Here is a 22,537-nt window from a genome sequence, read left to right as displayed (position 1 = left end):
CAGCTGTAAAACCATAATCCAGGGGAAGAACAACAGCAAATTGCAGGATCATGATATTTCTAATAATTGCAAGCTGATTAAACGCTAAGACCATGGCAACCAAATGTTTAATTGAAGGTTCAAAAATATTATGTTCAAGCCAAGATGAGCAACCACATACCGATTTGAAAGATACGATTATTATGTCAAAACATTCTTCACTAATTGTATCCAAAATTCATGCTACGTGCAAAGGCGATATTCAAATAACAATATTTTTCTTTTGTTTCTTTACAGAGACTGATACTACAAGAAAAAAAGAAAAAAAATACAATGTACATGTAAACTTAAGCAGATGTCAAGATCCAAAACATGACTAGGGAAGATGTTGCAACTAACAGCCATGTGATGAATGCCATGGTAGTGGAAATTTGGTATCTGCCACATGAGAACTGAGGATATGCTTTGCAGAAATCTGTGTCCCTCACGAACAAAACCGTCACACCTGCCGACGAGCATGCCGCCGCAAGTGACAGAGCTGCCGTTACCTGTATTAGCTTACAAATGTTAGTTTGAGTGCCACATAAGCTAAAGGGAATGCTGCTGAAAATTTCTCAATAGGATGGTAGCATTCGATAATTGTGGAGAAGGCATACATTCTTTTTTTTTATTCATCAATATTTCTTAATTTCACAAGCCTTAAAAGTCATAATCTCTCTGTCTTGATCTCTCATGTTATAAGATCTATACATAAATACTATGCTCTAACCTAAGTTAATAGGACTCCTTATTCTATTAGGACTCAAAACTGATTTCTTATCTATATATATATATATATATATATATATATATATATATATAGATTTAGTTTCCAACATCATTCCTAAATTAAACTTATGGAAAAATAATAATATGAAAATCTAGAAAACTCAATGTCATATCTACTGTTGTAGTCACCACATGCAATGATTTATTGGAAACTTTGAAAGCTGTGTTATAAGGTTCACGGTAACTATCAATGTTTAATAAACTTCTTACCTAAATATAGAGTTGAATTTAATTTCCAACAAATGCCTCATGCTTTCATGTGTGAGTTATTCCAAACTTATGTAGCATTACTTCTTGCTAAAAAATATATATATGTTTCTAATTGCAAATGGTTTTGTTCTACTAGTATTCATTTATTAGTTCTCCAACTTAATCAGCTCACTTAATTTGTTTCCACCATAAACAGCTTTTTGAGTTAAACTTTGTGATATGTCATTATTTTCAAGCTCTATGCAAGGTTCATGCTTCTATACCACAGACACACCAAAAACGTCACTTTATTCAGATTGGGTCAACTGGTCCATTGTAATGCTACAGTATTAACAGAAGCTATCAGGCAGCACTACATCAATTGCTCACAAGATTTTCAATCTTGAGTAGCATACTCATCATCTGAATGTAGGAGTACTTCATGAAAGATGTCAAAATCAAAGTCACTGAGTACTCTAAACTTTCAACATTGCAAGAAAAAACCATGACATTTTGGCACTGAGCAGAATTTCAAACAAAGCCACTACTGGACCTCTCTCACAAATGTTACAAACAAAAAGTCTTTAGACAATGGTTCAAACAAGCATAAATGTAACATGACAAACCTTTAAGTAGTTATCCAGGAGACTACTTTGAAGTCCAAAATACTTCTATCAAATACATGAAAGCAGCCATTTCAATATTGGAAAATCGATGTTGTTGGGTAGCAAACTGGCCTTATGAGGATACAAGTATGAAGCATTTTCAGGAGCAGAATTATAAAAGCAGTGAGATAAGCCATATTGATTTTTTGTTACCATGATCATAAGAAGTGTTGTAGTAGAAGATTAAAGATATACTGATTTTAGCTTTGGAAATTGTCTCATGATATTGATTAAAGGTCCATTATAGTAATGTATGATAACAGGTCCACTAAACACAAACGCATATGGATATATGTAAGGTAAGATACTTGAGCTTAAATCCTACCAGGATGACTGATTCATTTGAATTGACAAGGTTAAGGCCTCAATCCATCTGATAGGTTTCTAGCTCAAACACATACACATACATGTAGTACAAAACACATACACACACAAACATGTAGTACGTGTATATGTATATCTGTATGTATAGATATATGTAAACAGAAAATGAGATGACAAACAAGTCCATCAATGAATATTTATGTATAACTTTAATCATGATAACACATTATGATAGATAAGACTTCCAAGAAAGCCACCTAAATGCACACAGTTACTAATAATCAAGTTAAAAATAAGAACATACTTACCCAATCACCCACCACGAACAAACTTACTAGCAAAGGGTTGTGCAAATCTCTTTTCACCTTTAGAGCATAGATATCAAGGCATGCAAGACCCAAACTCCATAGAGCTTGTAGTCCCATAGAAGCAATCAAGTAGCTGAATGAAAAATAGCATCATCAAGATGTATATATATGAAGAAAACAACTTCGGCAGTATCTGATGTTTCAAACAAGAGTTCAAAAGAATATTCTCAAAATATTATATTTGAAATGCATTTGTCACATCTTAAAATATCGTTCAACATAGTGACATAGAGCTATTGAACTTTATTACTTTTAATCCCATGCTGATAAATTTAGCTATGTTAATAAAACAGAAATAAAGAAAATGCTTATCATAGTGTGAAATGTCAGTACCATTTACTCTTGAATCCACATAGTGTCAATTCAAGAGTTTGAGGTTCTGAATAATCTCATCAACCAAAGAAAATGTCAACTAGTAAGAAGATCTGGATGTAAAAGACGGCCCTCTATTTTATGCTCTAAAATGTTCTTTTACTCGTACTATCAATGATGATGTATCTATAAACGGCTTAGGCATGATTTGACAATAGTGTAGTGATTCGTATTATATCAACAGGTTCTGGAATCAAAGTAGAATATATAAATTGGAAAAAATAGGGAACCACCGACAAAGGTTCATTGGTGAATGACAAATCCTTCAACAAAACACGTGATAAAACCTAAAGACCGACATCAAGAATAAATAACTACAAGTTACGCAATAGACCAATAAACAGGAATGAGGACTTCCACATTATGTGGTTCAAATAGTCCAAGAAATTGAAAACAGAGAATGACAAGCAGGTGTCTTTAAATGATTTCTAATCTGAATATCTATGTATACTGCATATCATTTCATGGTGTTCAAGCAGCTACATTGATTGATGGTCGTTAACATGCCTGTGGAACTCAAGATGTCTGAGAAAAGAAAATGCTGATTATGTTACCATCTTGGGCATCAAATTATTGAATGTTACAACCAAGTATACCAATAAAAGAGATGGAGCATCAACTAATTAACTACCACAGAATCATCAAATTAGACAATTTGATAGTAGGTTTCACATGAACCTTGCAGACTTCGATTTATGTGCTTGAACATGGATATCCACTTACCTCTTTGAAGTGCTCTGCTCTTGTTAGTCCAACCATGACGAATCAGAACGATAATGTTGAAGTACCAGCAATGATAAGGGTCAATGCTAATTACCAAGCAATAAATGAGAACAACATTCTCATAAATACTCTTGAGATGACTGATGGGAAGTACCAGAAATGAAAAGAGTCGATGATAACTACCAAGCGATAAATGAGAAGCAACACTTCCATAAATTCTGTAATTATTTTGCTTGTAATAATCTCCCAAGACTCACTCCCATGATCTCTGTTGTGGACCTTCCGTTGGAAAGTAGCACCCAATGAAAATAATCACATTAGCAATCAAGGGTTTTCATAGAAGTGTCATATAAATATAAATCAAAGTCATCTGAGTTGCTCCCAGTTATCTATTTCAATTTTTGAGTAACAACTTCCAAACATCGATCAATGTACCTAGATACAGTAAAAGCCAATCAACATCTCCTAGAATATCAACAGGCAGCACATCCCAACTAATTCAGAGACCTTAGTGATAAAGATTCAAATTGGAATCAAACAAATTCTACCACACAGATGAGGAACACCATCTTTCTGAAAACATCAAATGTTCTGTTTTCTTTCAGAACAATTCTTACAGGCCAATCATATCTAAAATTTCCAGCCATCACCTCTCAGAATTTATCTCAATATCTGCGCTGCGCATGTGTGCTAAGAACTTAATAAAACAGTAGTGCCAACGTAAGATCATAAACACAAAATGTTATCTAAAGCAGTAAGTCATATACCAAATCAAAGAGCCCGACAACGACAGAATTAAGGAAAACCGACTCAGATCACTCAAATTGAGAACAAAGGGAACAACAAATGACACTTCCTTAGCTCGAAATAAGAAAGAGCTCAGCAATCAGTACCAGAAAGCGGTGTAATTGGAGAAGCCGAAGGCGGAGAGCATCACCCCGATGGAAGCCCCGGCGAAAACCCACTGCCCAGTCCTCAGCAGCAGCCCGCTCCACGTCCCCGGGCTCCCAAAGACCACCTTCATCTCCGCCTCCCAGAACCCTAGCCAGTCCGATCCAGAATGGCTTCCTGGTGCTGGATCTCCCAACAGAATTCCCGCCTTTCTCGGCCAATAGCAGCGAATTCAAGACCCGAACTGGCAATTTCTAGATCGAAGGGGTGAAATTATTGGATAAGGATCTCCCAAAACGAGGAGCGATGGAGGAGAGGGAGAATTCAATTCCCACGCCGAAAGGAGGAGGGGCATTTGGTTGAGAGGCCTCTTTCTATTATTCTACGCTTGATTGGTTTACCGGACAACCATTAAGCAACAGAAGTGTTTTTTTGGTGTGTGCGTGCGCGTCACGGCTCCCACGTCCAGCCTTTGCTTGGATAATGACGTGTGTTTGGCGAGGTTTCCTTTTTAATGTGGTGGAAAATGTACATCATCTTTATTTAAACCAAATTATATATGATCTATTATATTTTTAATTTAAAATTATATATATATAAGATAAGTGATAAAAGTTAAATTTAAGCTCAGGACCTTATAATAAATTGTCAATATTTTATAAATTAAACTAACTGATATCTTCAAAAACAATTGGTATATTTAATTTGGATCTTTAATTCGATATCAATTATTCAAAAAAAATTATATTACCTAATGAAATCAATGATTTTATATTTATTTTGATATGTTCAATTTTGATCCTGAATTTGATATGGCGAAAAGTATCTGATCAAAACGTAACAGAGTCGCTGTGAATTAAGTCTAGCATATACATTCATGTAAATTCCAATCTCTCTTTGAACTCCAATTTTATATATATATATAATAACTAAAATATTATTTGCAAATATATTAGTTTTAGACTTTGAAATAATAAACATAACATAAACTCCTTTTCCTTGGAACGGACAACGAGAGATCAAATGGCCAATAAATTCGACGGGAAGAACAAGAGTTTGAAGAATCGCAGCATTGGAATATTCCAACGATTCTTTCCATTTTAATGGATTTTTCTTTACTTGCCGCCTTGTTCGACGGAGCCGAGGTGCACCAAGTAGATTTGTAGGCTGGCACTGGGCCAATCAAATGTTTATATATATACACATACACACATTCTTCTAAAGTTTGCACACAGAGAGTGTGTTGTAGGATAATTAAAAAGGATTTTTTTTTACATATCTATTCTTCTAAAGTATACAAATCGTGTGTTAAACCCTATAAATATTAGTAGAAAATATATATTCCTTCAAATATTTAAATCTTCTAGATGTAATTATCAGCGGCTAACTTCCACTGCATGATTAAATCTTGGAAGAGAATCATTTTTTTTAAGAGACATTAAATATTAGAAACCATTGAAGAGTTACAGTGACATAATTACATCATATAGAAGGGTTGGAGGACAGTCTGCTGGATGTTAACAAGTACCCAGCTAAGAAAGACCTACAAATCTAATAAGCTACTCATTGACTGAATCCAAGACCTGAAATCAAGATCGAAATTATTATAGCTCAATACTATTGATTTCAGAAAGCCAGAGATAAAATCCTGCTTGATATTCATGCAAGACATGTTCTTCCCAGGTAAAGCAGCAATTAGTGACAGCCGATGCATTCGTCAAGAATGCTACAACGAAATGAATGACAAGGAAGGATCAACTGATGGCTTGATATCATCTCAGCGTTTGAAAGAGACTTCATTTAAATAATACAAATTCAAACAATGAGGTACATTATAATGAAGATAGATTACTGTTTACATATCTAGAATTCTTTCATTAGTGGGATCTGAAAAGATTCGAGAGAAACGAAGGCATTAAAATCTTACAAGTTTCAGCATACTATCATCCATCAAAGAAAGATGACTTCCACTACTTTGATTGCCAAACCCTGCAACAATTAAAATAATATTCATCTTGATATACACAAGAAAATAGCTTAAAAATCATCATCAGTGCAAAACTAGCTCAGAAATAGCTGCAGCCACATGGCCACCATTATATTAACTCTGTGTTCTTTCTCATTCCAGGTAAAATTATACATAATGAAAGAAGCATGAAGCATATCAGAAGGATACGAGTAGATAAAAAGGGATACAAGGCCTCAAAAATTGTGTTATAATGTTAATTTACCAAACATATGCCTGGGATGAATTAAAATTATGACTTAATCTCTAAATTATGGTCTTCTCACTTCATAACCAATACAAGGCAAACTCAATTCAGATATGGTATGGTTGATCTTCATGTAGATCCAGCATGAACAGACATCAATCCCATCCCAAATCCAAAATGCAATTTTCCTGTCGTGTGTATTTTGTTAAGATCATTTTGGAAAGAAAATACACCAATCATGGTACTGTTTCTTACCAAAAATTTCAGATTTTTCTGTTTTTCTCTGACCAAATCAAAGCTTTATACCAACCAAATTTCTTTATTCTCCTAGTTGGCTTTCTAGAGAAAAAGTATTTCCAAAATAATTAATAGAATACCAGCTTTAAAAAAGCTTCAAAGAGATTGCAATGGACATTGACAAATGATTCAGTTCTGATTACCAAATTGCAAAGTGCAAAGAAAATCTTCATGAACTTTTGAATTTTTATAATCAATGAACTTGGCTTTCCTGAGAAAAAGTATTTCCAAATTAATTATAGAATACCAGCTTAAAAAAAGCTTCAAAGAGATTGCGATGGACAATGACAAATGATTCAGTCCTGATTACCAAATTGTAAATTGCAAAAAAAATCTTCATGACTTTTGAATTTTTGTAATCAACAACTTTAGATTCATATTTAACTAAATACATGAAGTCCTATTACACATTTTCTAAGATATGAAGATAGAGTACTTAGCATCATCGTTGGATGTCCCATTGTAGATCCATATTTAAGACACGAAGCCCTTTTACACATTTCCTAAGCATATCAGTAGAATATCCAGCATCATTGTGTGTGTGTATACACACACACACACACACACTTGTGCCAGCCAGAACTTTCTTATAGTATTACGCAGAAATGTTAGCAAATTGGAATTCAGCATGGCTAGCAACCAGTTCTAAAATATTTCATGAAATGTAAATTCCAATATGAAAAAATGCATTGACTTGGAAATTAACTTCAATTGATATTGCATATGTAAAATTTTCATTCCATTTTGAAAAAAACATTAACTGTTGACAGAATACAAGACACTAAACTTGTAAACCACTCACATGAACTAATCTCCACAAGACTGGTTACAGCTCACTATAATTGCGCCATACTGCACGGAACTCCTCGCGGAATGTGTTAAGACGTGCTTTTAAATTAGGTGTTCGGAAGCTTGCATGAAGCAGTATTGCTGAAGGTACAACACCATAAGATTTTATCAAAATTCAGAACATTCAAGATTACAACAGAAGCAAAACTGAAATTGATTTGTTTTTTCTTATACCAAGTAGTCCAATGACAAGTGCCCAAAGAATTGTGAGGAGGTTGCAGGAGGTCAACCAGAGGATGCAACTAGCTGTAACAAGAGCTTGTTTCATTAGTTGACAATGAAACAAGCAACAGTATTCAAAGAATGTATGAAATCAATGAAAAAAGATCTAGGATAACACCTGCTGAGAATATTAAGACAAACACCCAGCGACGACATCCACATATATGAATTGCCCTTTTTGCAGATGACCGTGCACGAAGAACAGGCCTAGATGTACAGATTCAAATGCCATACATATACTTGGTTAATTGATAAACAGAAAGTAAGAATCACTCCGAAACTTAAGAAAAGACTCACGTCATAGGTGGCCTCAACTTTGCAGCCAGATGTGGAGAGAACTGCCTAACAGTCCTTGTCACTTTCTCATTGAAACAAACTGCAAAGCTGTAAATTCAGATCATAAGCAGATATTTAGTATCACAAAGGTCAGTCAGCTTCATCCTGAATGTAGCTAACAGAGAAAGGGCATTGCAATTACTGTGAAATCAATTGGTGCAGCTCATATTAAATATATCAAGTAATAACATAAGCTCAACAAAATTGTGATTGATGGATTACTCTTAACCAATGAATGAAGGAATAACCCATTGGATACAATTAAGTTAGCTATACAAATATAGTAGTGCCACATGCACTATACACAGAAGACCATTCCTCACCTAAATTAGTTCACAAAATTGTAAGACTAGGTTAAATTCAGAGTTCTTACCCTGGAATTAAATTGCACCAATTCCAGTTTAAAACCCTCTTGGTAGGACAGTTTTAGCAAAATGTGGAAGAATTACTTCAACTAAAAAAAAGTGACTTGAACAACGATAACTCACATGTAGTGTCAATTGGATTATAATAATTGATCTCAGGTCAAATCCAATAATAGATTCGGAAAAAAAGTAACATATGTGAAAAAATTGTGTGACCTTGGTTCTTTGTCTGGATTTGGAAAATGTACAAGTTCAAGGGTTATTTTATAAATCCAATATGTTTTAAAATAAAAAAAAAGGATTATCTGATGTAATGTCTTCTTGGGGTTAAGGTTACGGTCTTGCCCTGCCAACGGGATTAAACATTAGCCATGTTGACATGCTAGCTACAACCCTAAGGTACTAGTTCCAACATAATGCAGATTGCAGAGGTGAGCAAGTGGCCTATCTGTTATCTGAGCCAGATCACCGGAGTGAAGTGTAACGTTATCTATGAGTTGGTCTAACCTATACCACTGTGTTTAATTTTTATCATAGTCAATACCTAAGACCTATTTTTAATAATTTGTATCTATGAGTAGTATACTTTTGGTACTATGCTCTCTGATATCTTTTGATATTTGTAATCCTAAAAGAAACAGTATGTGATATTTTGATGATCATGTATGTTCAATGTTACATAGAGTAATATAAGGTTTTGTTCATCAGTTAGATCACTTTATTCTGAAAAATCTATTATTGCGATATATAAAAATATTTTAAATTAATTTTTTTCGGTCCACTTTCTTCGATACAAATAACATTTTGCAGTATGTGTTAAACTGTAACCTGAATATTCTAGTATTATGTAGTCAATAAGATTCATGCCTAACCCATGCTAATGACTAGTTTAATTAGTGGGTATATACTCATTCTGTCATCTTTCAAAATTTCCAGATCCAGAGCTTGGTGTGACTTGCAAGATTCAAGGGTGGTATTGTTCTTGATACTTGATTTAGTCAAATAGTTTAGTTTACCTTATTAGTATGCTCGGTGTACTAGGCTGCTTTCCATGCCCTGCATATCTATAGGATGTGTTCTTGATGCCATACAACATTTCTTCATGCACTTGATTTCAAGAGGGACATTAAAAATTAAATTCTTATTAAGATCTTAATAAGAGAAATAGATAGGGAATGCCTTGGTAATTTGACTCTAATCCCAAAAGATTCGACATGACATATCTTGATTACTCAAATTTTCTATTTATTTTGCATAAAAGACAATAAGAAAACACATGATACTTCAACACTCAATTCATTCAATGTCATTCCCCAGAAATAAATAAGAAATTCATCAATAATTTGTCGCTAACCCCTTTGTGCACTTTATTTCCTACCTACTTGTGCATGAACATGGAAAAGAACATCTAACGTGTTCCGCAAATTCATTAAATTTTCTTTTTTTATTTGAGTGTTGTCAATCGAATCAGGAAATTCAAGTGATATACCATCGACACTGTAAACCTGTCCCATGAACCAACAATGATAACATAAAAATGGTTAATTAGTTACTCTTCAGTAGGCCATATTATAAACAGTCAAACTGTTCCCTAACTCTCTTGTTTCTGCAGCAATCAACCAAAAACAAAAATAATTCAAACACTAGGAAGGAATACAAGTTTTCTAATATTCATAGCATCAACAGCATCAGATACATGAATCAGAAATAACAAATTTTCACTCGGCAAATAGCACCTTAATAATATTTACTGATCAGGATTTTTTTTAGAAACAGGAATCTGCTTACCTATCATTTAGGAAAGCAATGCTTAGGCCTGTCAGAAAAGCAGCAATAATTGCAAGAGGTTTCCTAAGAAATCCCAACCCTGCGGTCAAGCCAAAAAAATGAGAACAATATAATTATTAGAAAAACAAAGTATAAAAAAGACTTAAAGCAAATATAATACATCAATATATCACAATTGACTGCATCAGAAGCTTTCTTACCTAGGACGAAGATGATCAAAAGGAAGTAATTTGTGCGGTAGCTGCAAAAGAACAAATTAAACAGAAACAAGTACCATCATCCTCTATAATAACACGAAAATTCATATTCAAAAGATGAGACGATTTGTTACATAATGCAAGGGCCTCCAGAAGGACAGAATGAAGGATGGAGAAGAAAGCACATACTATATCTTTTCTAATTCAAGTATATCCAAATTGCAATCGGGTACAAGACATAAGCATCTATGGAAACTAAAGAAACTCTATCACAAGGGATCCAATTCATCGTATGAACTCAACAAGAAAGGGGAGATCGACCGTGAAACGGCTGAGATCTTACTAGTACAGGTTGCACTTGAGGCGGCTGTTCCATTTCGAGTAGGATCGGGGGAGGGTGAAGCGGGAGAAGAACTCGGAGACAGGGCGGGGCGGCGAGGACCAGTCCACCTCTCGGAGGGCGTCGATCAGATCCTCCGTCGTGACGTTGCCCCAATCCATCGTTCGACGACTTACAGGACGACGCCTGTGGTTCGATCGGAACCCTAGAAAACCGACCCAGGGAAGGCAAAAAGCAGAAGGAGAAGGATCGATCTCGGGGACGACGAGGTTTTGGGTAACGATTTTTCCTCCCCGAGAGAGAGAGAGAGAGAGAGAGAAAGAGGAGAGGAGAGGAGAGGAAATTGATTGTTTCGGGGAATTTGGTTTATGGAAAGGAGTCGGCTCGGCGTGTCGGCTTTTGCGTTTGCGGTAGTCAGGTGGCTTAGGAACTTCGTCCACCGGTCACATTATTTATGACAATTTACGAAGATTACCCTCGTTATATAATATATATATATATATATATATATATATACATATATATATATATACGTACCTGTATGTATATATGTACATATATACATACATGTATATATATATATATAAGTAACCTTATAAATATTAAGTGGGTGAATTTTTTTAAAAAAATCTTATATTGGATAAATTCATATACAACATTTTTTGTTGTGTGAAATAGATAATTATGCCCTTCGCTCTCGCCAAACGTACTTCCGTCTGCATCACCCTTGTGTTACCTCTCCTTTCTTTTATTCCAGTTGAACTATCATCACTTTTGTGAATCACATCGGCTCATGTCAGACCCGATTCTGCCTGTCTCACCCTCGCATGAGGAAGGAGAAGATGTGGAGGCGACAACGACCTTTGTCATCCTCACTTGCAGCCATCGCACGAGGGTCATCATTGCCTCCGCAAACCCATCTTTGTTCCCCCTCCTTCCTCACATGAGGGCCACAAGTGAACACGACAAAAGCAAAGACAATGGCCCTTGCACCCCTTCGTCCCTTTGCAAGGGTTATAAATGATAATAATAATAATAAGGATGAGACGATAGATTCGATGGTGGCCAGATAAAATTATTATTTATAAAAAATACTTTATGAAAATTTTAGAAAGTTGAGATGCTTTATAAGAATTTCTTAAAGATATTTTTTTTTTTCAAGAATTTGCTCATCCTCTCTCTTAATATATATATATATATATATATATAGATCAATTTATTAGAGTAGTGTTTAAAATCTTAATATAATTATTGAAGATATTAGCTTGTTAAGGAGGTATAATATGTAGATGATTTAGTGACACATCATATTCGATTGAGTTCCATGTTAGTCCGATAAGTCGATCAAGCATCACACTCATATCAGTGTGACTCGATACAACCTTACGCACCCGATCGCCCCAACACATCAATCGAGCTTCTCACATGTGCTATTTAAGTAAACCATCTTAGTAGTAACTATAATGTCTACTAATTTAATGAGTCTCCCCAAAACTAATTAATGATTAGTAATTTCTAATGAACTACACCACTTGCTCTCAAAGGTGTTGGCTAAGCGCCTTATCAAAAGACTCAATTATAAAAAGTTCCCTACTTATGATTCTCAAGTCGTATCATATATATGGAATGCTCCTATTTACACCCTAACTTAAGCAAAAAAATAAATCATAAACAAAATTTTCAGTATATCTTGTTGAATAACCTCGATTCTAGGGCTTGTGACATACATGCATGCATTTATACATGCATAACTATTAATTATAATTAATAATAGTGAATTTAAGTGAAATTATAAATATTTTAAAAATACTATAATATGCACTTAATAATTTTCACTATCATGACTAATTGAAGGAAATTTGATGTCAATATGTTTTTTAATATTTCTATTTCGGCAGTCAACTAAAGAAGATAATTTTGCAATAGCATATATGCCAAGTATCCAAGTTTAAAAATGATGAATATAATAAACTAAATTATAGAGAGGACAAAATGCCAAAATTTCTTACTTGAGAGAGATACATTAAAAAAGTCATCAAGGTAAAGAATAAAATCTCTTCTCATCGGAGTTTGGTATTTTCGATAGTCCAAAAAAATATAGTAATTATCTTTAATTTTTTTATAATACTTTTAACTTAAATTCTTGAAAAAAAATTTTAATTTTTAAAAAATATTACAAGGTACTCCTATTTTCAAATGTTCTCGTAGAACATCTTTTCCTTCATATAATAGATGATTTTACTTCCGTATGTTTTATCCCTATCCTTCGCTCACAACCCTCATCCCCTCTAACTGTGTTAGCTTCTGCCTTTGCCCCACTAACCCTCATGTTGCGTCAACCACCACCTCCGTCCCACACCATCACCCTTGCCTCCTCTCCCCTGTTTGGTAACATGCCCCAATCTAATCTCGATGTGATGGTATCATTGATAAAGAGGGCATTCAAGCTTCCTTTTCTGGTTATTATGTCCACGACAATCAAATAGGACGGAGGAAGACCGTCGAGAACTACCTTCGCACCTAGTCGCCTATGCCTCTACATGTATGCCATTGGTTGCCACCATGCATGGGTCCTTGGTCACCTCCTCATGCGACCCCCTCACCCTCCGTGCATAGTTGTTTCCACCTTGCATTGTCATCCTAGCTTCTTCTTCTCTCTTTCTCTATCATCATCATCATCTTCAACTATAATCCCTTTCGCCGAGGATAATAACAATAATGATAGAGATGAGGAGCAGAGAGTGAGAGGCCCGCATGTGAAGGTTGTTAGAGGTATAGTTGGAAGTGACCAAGGGTGAAAGAGGATGAAGGCACATAGATAAAATCATCTTTTATGAAAGAAAAGATGCTACGCTAGAATTCTTTAAAATTAAGATTTTTTAGAATTTACTCATAATATAATATGTAAAATTTTTTTGGGAGTTTGGGTTTGCAGATGAGTGGGAAGGAGATGCTGATTTGGTGCACGGATGAGTACGCGTAAGAAGAAGAGGCAAGAAGTACTTTAGTCCCACATGGCTTGAGTACACCTGTAGATGGAGCCAATATGGTATATGAAGAGGCTGGCCTCGCCTTAGAGAAGTCACGCAGCTGCGTGGTGAGCACAAAGCGAACTATTCTTTCGCCTTTTACTAAAGAATACCGTGTGCTCGTCACATAAAGCAGCATACGCCAATTTTTGGAGGGCTCTTTTCCCGTTAAAGGGGGCCCTAACAACTCAACAGCCAATATTTGTTTCTCTCTTAGTGGGAGAGTACAGTCACCCATGAAGTGAGGGTTACAGTAAATTTTAAATTTATGTCTCTCAAATTTTTGTTTTTAAAATTTTTAAAACAATCTATAAAATACTATGAAAATTCTTTTACATGAAAAATTTTCTCATATTTTTAATAACCCCAAATAGGATAACCTGCTATATCTGCTCATGGGAAATTTAGATAAAATTATGAGTGAATTATGTTTTATGTATAAAACTGATCAAATGATTGAATCAATTAAACTAGAGGAGGAGAAGGAAGTAGAAGAGGATCCAATAATTGATATACATAAAACACTATTATATATCATGTTATATAATTTAAAATAATTGATATTTAATTAAGCATTTAATACCTTTAGAAATATTATATGTATGGAAACTTAGGATCTAATAAGCCACTATCACTAGCTCAATCGTCTCTAGCGTCGATATCCATCGAGGTTCCCTCACCCAATATGGTGTCGATATCCCAAGAGCACTTGACTTATTGAACCACCCATCGAGGAGGTACTTTGCTTCCTAATCGTGGAATTCAACAGACTATACCACTACTCTACCATGTCTGAATTCAAGACTTAATCGACGGATTCAACTGAAGATTCCCTACAGATCCAACTACGATAGATTGATCGACATTTGGTGGAGATACGATAAGATTTTCAACAATCCAAAAGAAATGACACAATAGCTATAAAGAAAATAATGAATTGAATAACAAGAAAAAGAGTCATGTACTTTTGAAGAAAAATTATTTGAGCACTTATTGACTCTAAAATAATAAAAAAATATAAAAAATAATATAAAACATGTTAGAACATGATATTATAGTTTTCGAGAAATCTAAGTAGATTTGGGGATAATCAAAGATATTTAAACTTGAGTTACATCATAGATTCATTGTAAGAATTTTCTATTTTACCAATTAATGATCCAAAAAATAAGAAAAAATAAAACATAATATAATGATCGTTAGAAACATGTTATTATAATTTTGAAAAGGTTTAAACAGGTTTGGGGATAATTAAAAATATTTATACTTGAGTCTAGATCACACATTCAATGTATGAATCCTCTATTTTGCCAATTAATAACCCAAAAAAATAATATAATAGCGATTAGAAACATGTTATTATAGTTTGAAGAAGCTTAGTTAGGTTTGGGGATCATAGATTCAATGTAGGAATCTCTTATTTCATCAATTAATGACTCAAAATTTTAAAAAAATATATAAGATATCAAATATTTTAGAATTACGGTATGATAGTTTTTGAGAAGTTTGGATAACTTTAGAGATAATTTTTCTATTTACACTTATGTTACACTAGGGTTACGCTTGGATCACACGAGTTACACTCGATCACATATTTGATTTTGATTTAATTAGTTATGCATATTACTTGATTAGAATATAAGAGTGCTAAACTCTCTAATATATTTTATGATATATTAATGTTTGGATTTATCTTTTTTTTAATCATAAACTTTGGATATAATGTCATATTTATAACATATAATTTTGCTGGTGTATAAAGAATGATGTCATTATGTAGATCATTTTGACTTGGTGAAAGGAAGACAGAAGTCATTAATACATATAATATATATCATAACTTAAAGAATTATATTAATTATTATTAAGCTATATACAACTAATTGAATTTTCTTTTTAGGTTTAAAGTTGAATAAGTGTAAGAAGCTTCAAAAACCCGTTCCTCCTTCGCTCCCTCCTTCATCACTTCTTTCTTCACTATCCTATCATTCTTTAGCCATCACTAAACTCCCTTCACGATCCTATCCTATTGTTATATCAATCATTTTAGATATTTCTATTATGAATCTAGTGTTGTGAGTCGAGCTCATCTGACTTTCATTTTTCATTAGGTTTGTTATCATCATGTTCGTAGGAGGACATATTTTCATCATCCAGATGATATTCCTAGCATCCTTACCTATCAATCTACTTTGTATAGTATTTTAGATTATTAGATCGAGGAATCTACTTTTATGTTTAGTAGAGTCCTAATCGAGTTTAGCCCTAATGATATTGTTCTAATTTTAAGGGTCCCCACGAGGAACTTATAGATGTTGAAACTATGATTTTGGATTAAAAACCACCTTCTATAGCTAATGTAGATAATAAAAAACTAATTAAAAGTAGGTTTTACAAAAAAAAAGAAGAAGAAATCGTATTGCTTTATAGTTTAGAACATTGACTTATACAAGTGATAAATTTTGTTTGACTATCAATTGTGACCTAATTACTAACACATTGAACACTTTCTAAGAATTTTATTATCGATTCTTAATTCTGTCTTGTTTTCTTCCTTCTACCTAGTTGTTTTATATTTTTGGGAGGTAAGATATTCTTATCATTAGGTTTTTTAATCCAAAACTACTTGATTTTTATTGAGAAGTTGGTGTCATTGTAAGTCTTCTTTAAATATTCTGTAAAAAATAATCATCATAATAATTATATAGATTAGAATTCAAAAACCCAATAACAGCTATTGTAGGAGAGAATGAAATATCAAATATTTTAAAACATTGACATGAATAGTTCCTCTATTCCAAGTCTGCTATGATGATCTCGATAGACATTTGGACTTCAAAAATATTACTTAAGTGAGGGTGAACAATATAAAATCTCACCTTATCTTTTGACTTTGATATTTATTCTTTCTTTGGAGGTGTCAATGTATTAATAATAACATTTTTGCAAAGCTCTTTTAAACTCTAAAACATCTTTAATTACCTACAAAACATGAAGGACTCAGTATTAAATATCATAATAAATCTTTATATTTTATATTGTAATATAAATAGTAGCAAATTATTACCTGTCTAATATATATAGGTCATAAGTTCATCTTCATCTAGATATGAAGTTAATGCATTAAGGTTAAAGTCATCTTCTTATGTAACATTATCCTCTAAGAGGTTTTAATTGAAATTGATCAACTCACCAATAATTTTATATGCATCAAATGTTTTGCTCCGTTTTTTTACTTCTTCTCTATTCTCTGCTCATTTTTTTACTTCAAAATTAATAATATTAAACTACAAATATGTAATCACTTAACACTATATATTTTTTATGCTTACAACGATGATTGCTAAACAATAAGCCAATGCAATTAATGCTTTAATGACATTGCCAAGGCGCTTCAGTGACACTATGAAGCCGAGGTTGAGACTCCAATTGTACTACAAATATTTCACAAATACTATGTTAAGTCCTACCGCGATTCAACTTCTGTGCAAAAGGCTACATGTCAATACGATAATAAATCATTAATCATTAAGGCTACACGAAGCTTAATGCTTAACTAATGGCCATGATAATGATGAATACCAAGAAGGTCAATGTAATTTTGTTCATGTGTCCTGTTGGGAACGACGATTGACCCCTTCCTCTCTCAATAATGGCTTGTTGGTAGGGCTCGACAAAGATGATGATGGTGAGGAATTCTTGGCTAACGATGATGATGCCACTAGGATCTGATAGCGACGATGCCACTAGGACTCGATAGTGATGGTGCAACAATCAATGCCTAATGCTTATTAGTAGGAACCCCAACCCAATAAATAGGGCTTGCGAAGGATAAAAATGATGACGAAAATGATAATGACGACGATGTTGTCGCCCACCACTAGTAACAAGGTTCACCATTGTTGAACCATTGTTATTACATCGATAGAATAGGGGCAACAGGGTGATTTGAAAAAAAATAGAAAGACTATTAGGCCATAAAAAAAAAATTAATACTAGAGTTATACTAAATCTGTCTAGTTCAATAAATTTAATCCAATTCAGTCCATCATGTCGGTTCAAGCTAGAAAATCAAATCAACCTAAGGTCAAAGGACGCCTTTGGTAAAAATAAAAAATAAGGGTATTTTTAAATTATCGAGGGCATTTTGATCCTACTATGCAAAAAAAAAAAAAGGATGCCCTTGCTAAATATAAAAAATGAGGTGTCAATTAGGGTTTTTTTAGGGATAAATTGCCTAATTGTTATTATAAGTTTATTAAAAATTAAAATTTTGATATAATAATAATAATAATAATAATAATAATAATAATAAATATTTCTTCTAAATAAAATTATAATGATTTGACCATCAAGGATCAGTATTAGTAAATAAGAGACAACATTGCCTATGTTCATGATCAAAGTCATTGTAACTAAGACAACATCGAGCATGGATGAGAGAGCCTCATCTATAATTAGAAAAAATTATAAATAATTTCCTCATGTTACCTAAATTTTCCTACCCTTTAATTCCTATTTTGACCTTTGGTGCCTATTTCAAATCTCGCCTATGTTCTGATTACAGCCAAATAATTTATTATTCTTACCATGTTAAAATATTTTTGGTCATTCGAGTCTGAGCCAATCTAATCAAATACACAGTCTGATGGTCGAGAGTCAAAACTGAAGACCCCCATTCGTATGGCAATGCCAATATAAATTTTAGATAATAATTAGGAGTCAAAACCAGCTTATAGGAAGGTCTTCCCTATCACCTATATAACTATGGCTTCCTAAACCTGAAAAGAAGAAACTAACTACTCCTAGAATTTTGCTTGCTTCTAATTATACCCATCAAGTACGAATGAGGAACCAATTCAACATGACTGGCAACCGGAAGTTGCAGTGGGCTAACACCCCATGGCAGCATCAGCATCAGGCCTCCTCCTCCTCTTCCTCTTCCTCTTCCTCGTAATCCTCCTCCACATCCGCCGTCGCGTCCTGATACTGCTGATACTCCGCCACCAGGTCGTTCATATTGCTCTCCGCCTCCGTGAACTCCATCTCGTCCATCCCTTCCCCTGTGTACCAGTGCAAGAAGGCCTTCCGCCTGAACATGGCCGTGAACTGCTCGCTCACCCGCCGGAACATCTCCTGGATCGACGTAGAGTTCCCGATGAACGTCGACGCCATTTTGAGGCCCGTCGGCGGGATGTCGCACACCGTCGACTTCACGTTGTTGGGGATCCACTCCACGAAGTAGGACGAGTTCTTGTTCTGCACGTTGATCATCTGCTCGTCCACCTCCTTGGTGCTCATCTTGCCGCGGAACATGGCCGAGGCCGTGAGGTACCGCCCGTGGCGAGGGTCGGCGGCGCACATCATGTTCTTGGCGTCCCACATCTGCTGGGTCAGCTCCGGCACCGTCAGGGCGCGGTACTGTTGCGAGCCGCGCGAGGTCAGGGGGGCGAAGCCCACCATGAAGAAGTGGAGGCGGGGGAAGGGGATGAGGTTGACGGCCAGCTTCCGGAGGTCTGAATTGAGTTGCCCTGGGAACCTCAGGCAGCACGTCACCCCCGACATGGTTGCAGAGATCAAGTGGTTCAAGTCACCAACTTCTCGCAGAAATAACCAAAGAAATCGTCAGTATCATCCGACAGTAGAATAGCAGTTGCGTGGCAGCGGGGGGAGGCGGAGAAGACTCATTACAGCTGGGAGTGGTGAGCTTGAGGGTTCTGAAGCAGATGTCGTAGAGAGCTTCGTTGTCAAGAACCATGCATTCATCGGCGTTCTCGACGAGCTGGTGCACGGAGAGCGTGGCGTTGTAAGGTTCCACGACCGTGTCGGAGACCTTTGGCGAGGGGAAGACGGAGAAGGTGAGCATCATCCGGTCAGGGTACTCCTCCCTGATCTTGGATATCAGCAGCGTCCCCATACCCGACCCCGTCCCTCCACCCAACGAATGACAAACCTGGAACCCTGCCCCGAGTAGAACAATTGATCAAACAGGTGCTCTCCAGAACAGATAGCACCCGGAGTTTGTCGGAGAACAAAGAACAAATACCTTGGAGACAGTCACAGTTCTCGGCCTCCTTGCGGACGACGTCAAGGACGGAGTCAATGAGCTCGGCGCCCTCGGTATAGTGGCCCTTGGCCCAGTTGTTGCCGGCGCCGGACTGGCCGAAAACGAAGTTGTCGGGACGGAAGATCTGACCGTAGTGGCCGGACCGGACGCTGTCCATGGTGCCGGGCTCGAGGTCCATGAGCACGGCGCGAGGGACGAAGCGGCCGCAGCTGGCCTCGTTGTAGTACACGTTCACCCTCTCCAGCTGCAGTTCCGAGTCGCCGCAGTAGCGGCCAGTGGCGTCGATCCCGTGCTCCGCGCACACCACCTCCCAGAACTTGGCCCCAATCTGGTTGCCGCATTGGCCCCCCTGGACGTGAAGAATCTCCCTCATCTTCTTATCTCGCTCCTCTTTTCTCTCTCGCTTTTCTTCGTTGCCGAAACCAACCAAGCGAACGATTTGACGCTGTAGCGGTGATGAGGGAAGGGAAAGAAGCGAATGGGCGTTTCACATATATAGAGGAAGAGGAGGAGGAACCAGAGGGTGGAGGGGTAACGGCTAGTTATGGGGGGTCGTTATGGAAGAGCTGTCGCCGAACTGCAACGGCTACTATTCAAACGGAGAGGGAAGCAAGGGTCGGTGATGGGGATTTCAAATTTCAAACGGCCAAGTAGCAGCTTGCAGGCGACAAGACGAGGGAGCGGGTTTCTCATGCTTGGCCACTGCTCCATAGAGAGCCTCTTTATAATAATAATAAATATTAATTATTTATTAGTATATTTAATAATAATATTTTTTATTATTATTTTAATATCTTCTTATTAAGAGTATTTAAATTAAATAAAAAAATCAAACTGAACCTGAACCAAACTAACAGAATGTCAATCCAATCACATCAAAATTCTAATTTGATTCGATTAACTGAATCAATTCATCGAATCAAATCTTAAGTTACATAAAATTCATATATATTTTAAATTACATAAAATTTAAAATTAATTAAGTATATATTAAATGATTTTAATTCGAAATACCTTAAACTAAACTATTTTTTAATTTGACCCGACACCTTACAATTCCAATGATTTGAACGCGCCCTTTACTTGCTCCTTCCTTCTCCATCAGGAATGGAGTAATCTTATTGGATAACTTTAATTCTTCGCAACAATAGCGAGGGACAGATACGATTTATTATTTACGTAATTGAATGAAATTGGTGTTTAAGGCCGGCTAAAGAAAGATATGCAATTTGATTTTGACTCCACTTGTGTCCATGCACCAGATCAATTAAAAATCTGTGATATTTGTGTTACCAGTCGAGATTAATTAAGGAAGGAAGGTCGAAATTAAAAAAAGAGACTATTCGACAATATATTGAGTACCATTATAACAACAAAATTCTAGTTTTTAGATTACTTGGGAGACGATGGAAATTTTGGAGTGTACAAGTTTAATGACTTATTCTGACCACAGCACTTGCATGCATTGAGAGAATACTGCAAGCAATTACTACTAAGCATTTTATTTCTTAGGAGGCGAAAAAGGCTGACTACAAATTAACAGTATATAGAAAAAAAATACAAAGTCGAACTGTCTGACTCTGCATTACATTTACCAATGCATTACATTCATGTACATGCAACAAAGGAAAACCAACATCAATCATCTTTGAAAGATGAACTGATGGTTAACTCATCAAGGATAACTGCAATTTTCAATTGTTTAGTGAAGTAATCCCTAGTGCGGAATGTAACCCTTCAATTGTATAGCAAACAAATCATAACAGCTGACAACAGGAATGCAATCCTTCATGAGCAATGACATTATTATTATTTTTGTTTTACAAGAGCTAATAAGGCAAAATTACAACCGCACACACGAACCATTAGAGAGGATGGATAAATTTCTTGAAAAATATTCCTTTTTTTTTCAATCGATACTCCACATTTTACTCTCTTTTTTTCTCCAAAGAGTATTTTTTATTTAAAAATTATTCAAACTGCCCTAAAAAGTTTTCCCTTATAGTATTTTTAACCTATTACAATGTTTTAACTTTTAACCACCTCAACAAAAATATTGTAAAACCTACTTATAAACATTATGAATTATCTAAACACTACACTGTAAATGTTATTAAAAAACACTACAATAATTTAAACATTGGCAAAAAAACAAGCAAAAAAGTTTAACAAATAAACTTTTTGAGGAATATTTTAACTATTTTTTAAATTAAAAATATTATAAAAAAAAATAAAAGAGAGGATTATCTTTTGAAAAACACCCAAAATATAAATATTTTTTAAAAAAATGCCCAAAAAGAAAACCATTGTAACATGATATCTACAACTAAAATAAATAATTAAAAAAAATCCAAAATATTCCTAAATGAGACATAAAAAATGCATGGTTCAAAAATATGAGTAATAACCATGAAAAGAAAAAAAAACATTTAAGATCCACATACTGCCAGAGTTCAACTCACAGCCAATGAACAATATGTTCTCAACAAATGAAC

General features: G+C 35.2%; 3 protein-coding genes and 1 non-coding gene across 4 annotated transcripts; 1 reads left to right on the top strand and 3 right to left on the bottom strand.

The window, feature by feature from the left end:
• Positions 1-223: 223 nt before the first annotated feature.
• On the bottom strand, positions 224-4,760 carry LOC135598574 (CASP-like protein 5B3). Its single transcript, XM_065092603.1, has 3 exons — positions 4,342-4,760; positions 2,294-2,426; positions 224-527 (listed from the first exon to the last, which is right to left on the bottom strand). The coding sequence occupies exons 1-3, from the start codon at positions 4,470-4,472 to the stop codon at positions 327-329; spliced, it is 465 nt and encodes a 154-aa protein (XP_064948675.1). The 5' UTR covers positions 4,473-4,760; the 3' UTR covers positions 224-326.
• Positions 4,761-6,111: 1,351 nt separating this feature from the next.
• Positions 6,112-11,308, bottom strand: LOC135598573 (PRA1 family protein A1-like). Its single transcript, XM_065092602.1, has 8 exons — positions 10,950-11,308; positions 10,610-10,650; positions 10,410-10,488; positions 8,218-8,304; positions 8,039-8,127; positions 7,873-7,944; positions 7,652-7,779; positions 6,112-6,328 (listed from the first exon to the last, which is right to left on the bottom strand). Exons 1-7 carry the CDS (start codon positions 11,105-11,107, stop codon positions 7,676-7,678), a joined length of 630 nt encoding a protein of 209 aa, XP_064948674.1. The 5' UTR covers positions 11,108-11,308; the 3' UTR covers positions 6,112-6,328; positions 7,652-7,675.
• Positions 11,309-14,034: 2,726 nt separating this feature from the next.
• Positions 14,035-14,152, top strand: LOC135599575 (U5 spliceosomal RNA). The gene has a single exon (XR_010481928.1). It is a non-coding gene; the product is annotated as a U5 spliceosomal RNA (small nuclear RNA).
• Positions 14,153-18,657: 4,505 nt separating this feature from the next.
• On the bottom strand, positions 18,658-20,509 carry LOC135598572 (tubulin beta-2 chain-like). Its single transcript, XM_065092601.1, has 3 exons — positions 20,022-20,509; positions 19,667-19,936; positions 18,658-19,572 (listed from the first exon to the last, which is right to left on the bottom strand). Exons 1-3 carry the CDS (start codon positions 20,413-20,415, stop codon positions 18,893-18,895), a joined length of 1,344 nt encoding a protein of 447 aa, XP_064948673.1. The 5' UTR covers positions 20,416-20,509; the 3' UTR covers positions 18,658-18,892.
• Between the last annotated feature and the right edge of the window lie 2,028 nt (positions 20,510-22,537).

The sequence above is a fragment of the Musa acuminata genome, chromosome BXJ2-1, assembly GCF_036884655.1.
Source record: "Musa acuminata AAA Group cultivar baxijiao chromosome BXJ2-1, Cavendish_Baxijiao_AAA, whole genome shotgun sequence".
NCBI classification, from domain to species: Eukaryota; Viridiplantae; Streptophyta; class Magnoliopsida; order Zingiberales; family Musaceae; genus Musa; species Musa acuminata.
This window is presented reverse-complemented; position numbering and strand designations above follow the sequence as displayed.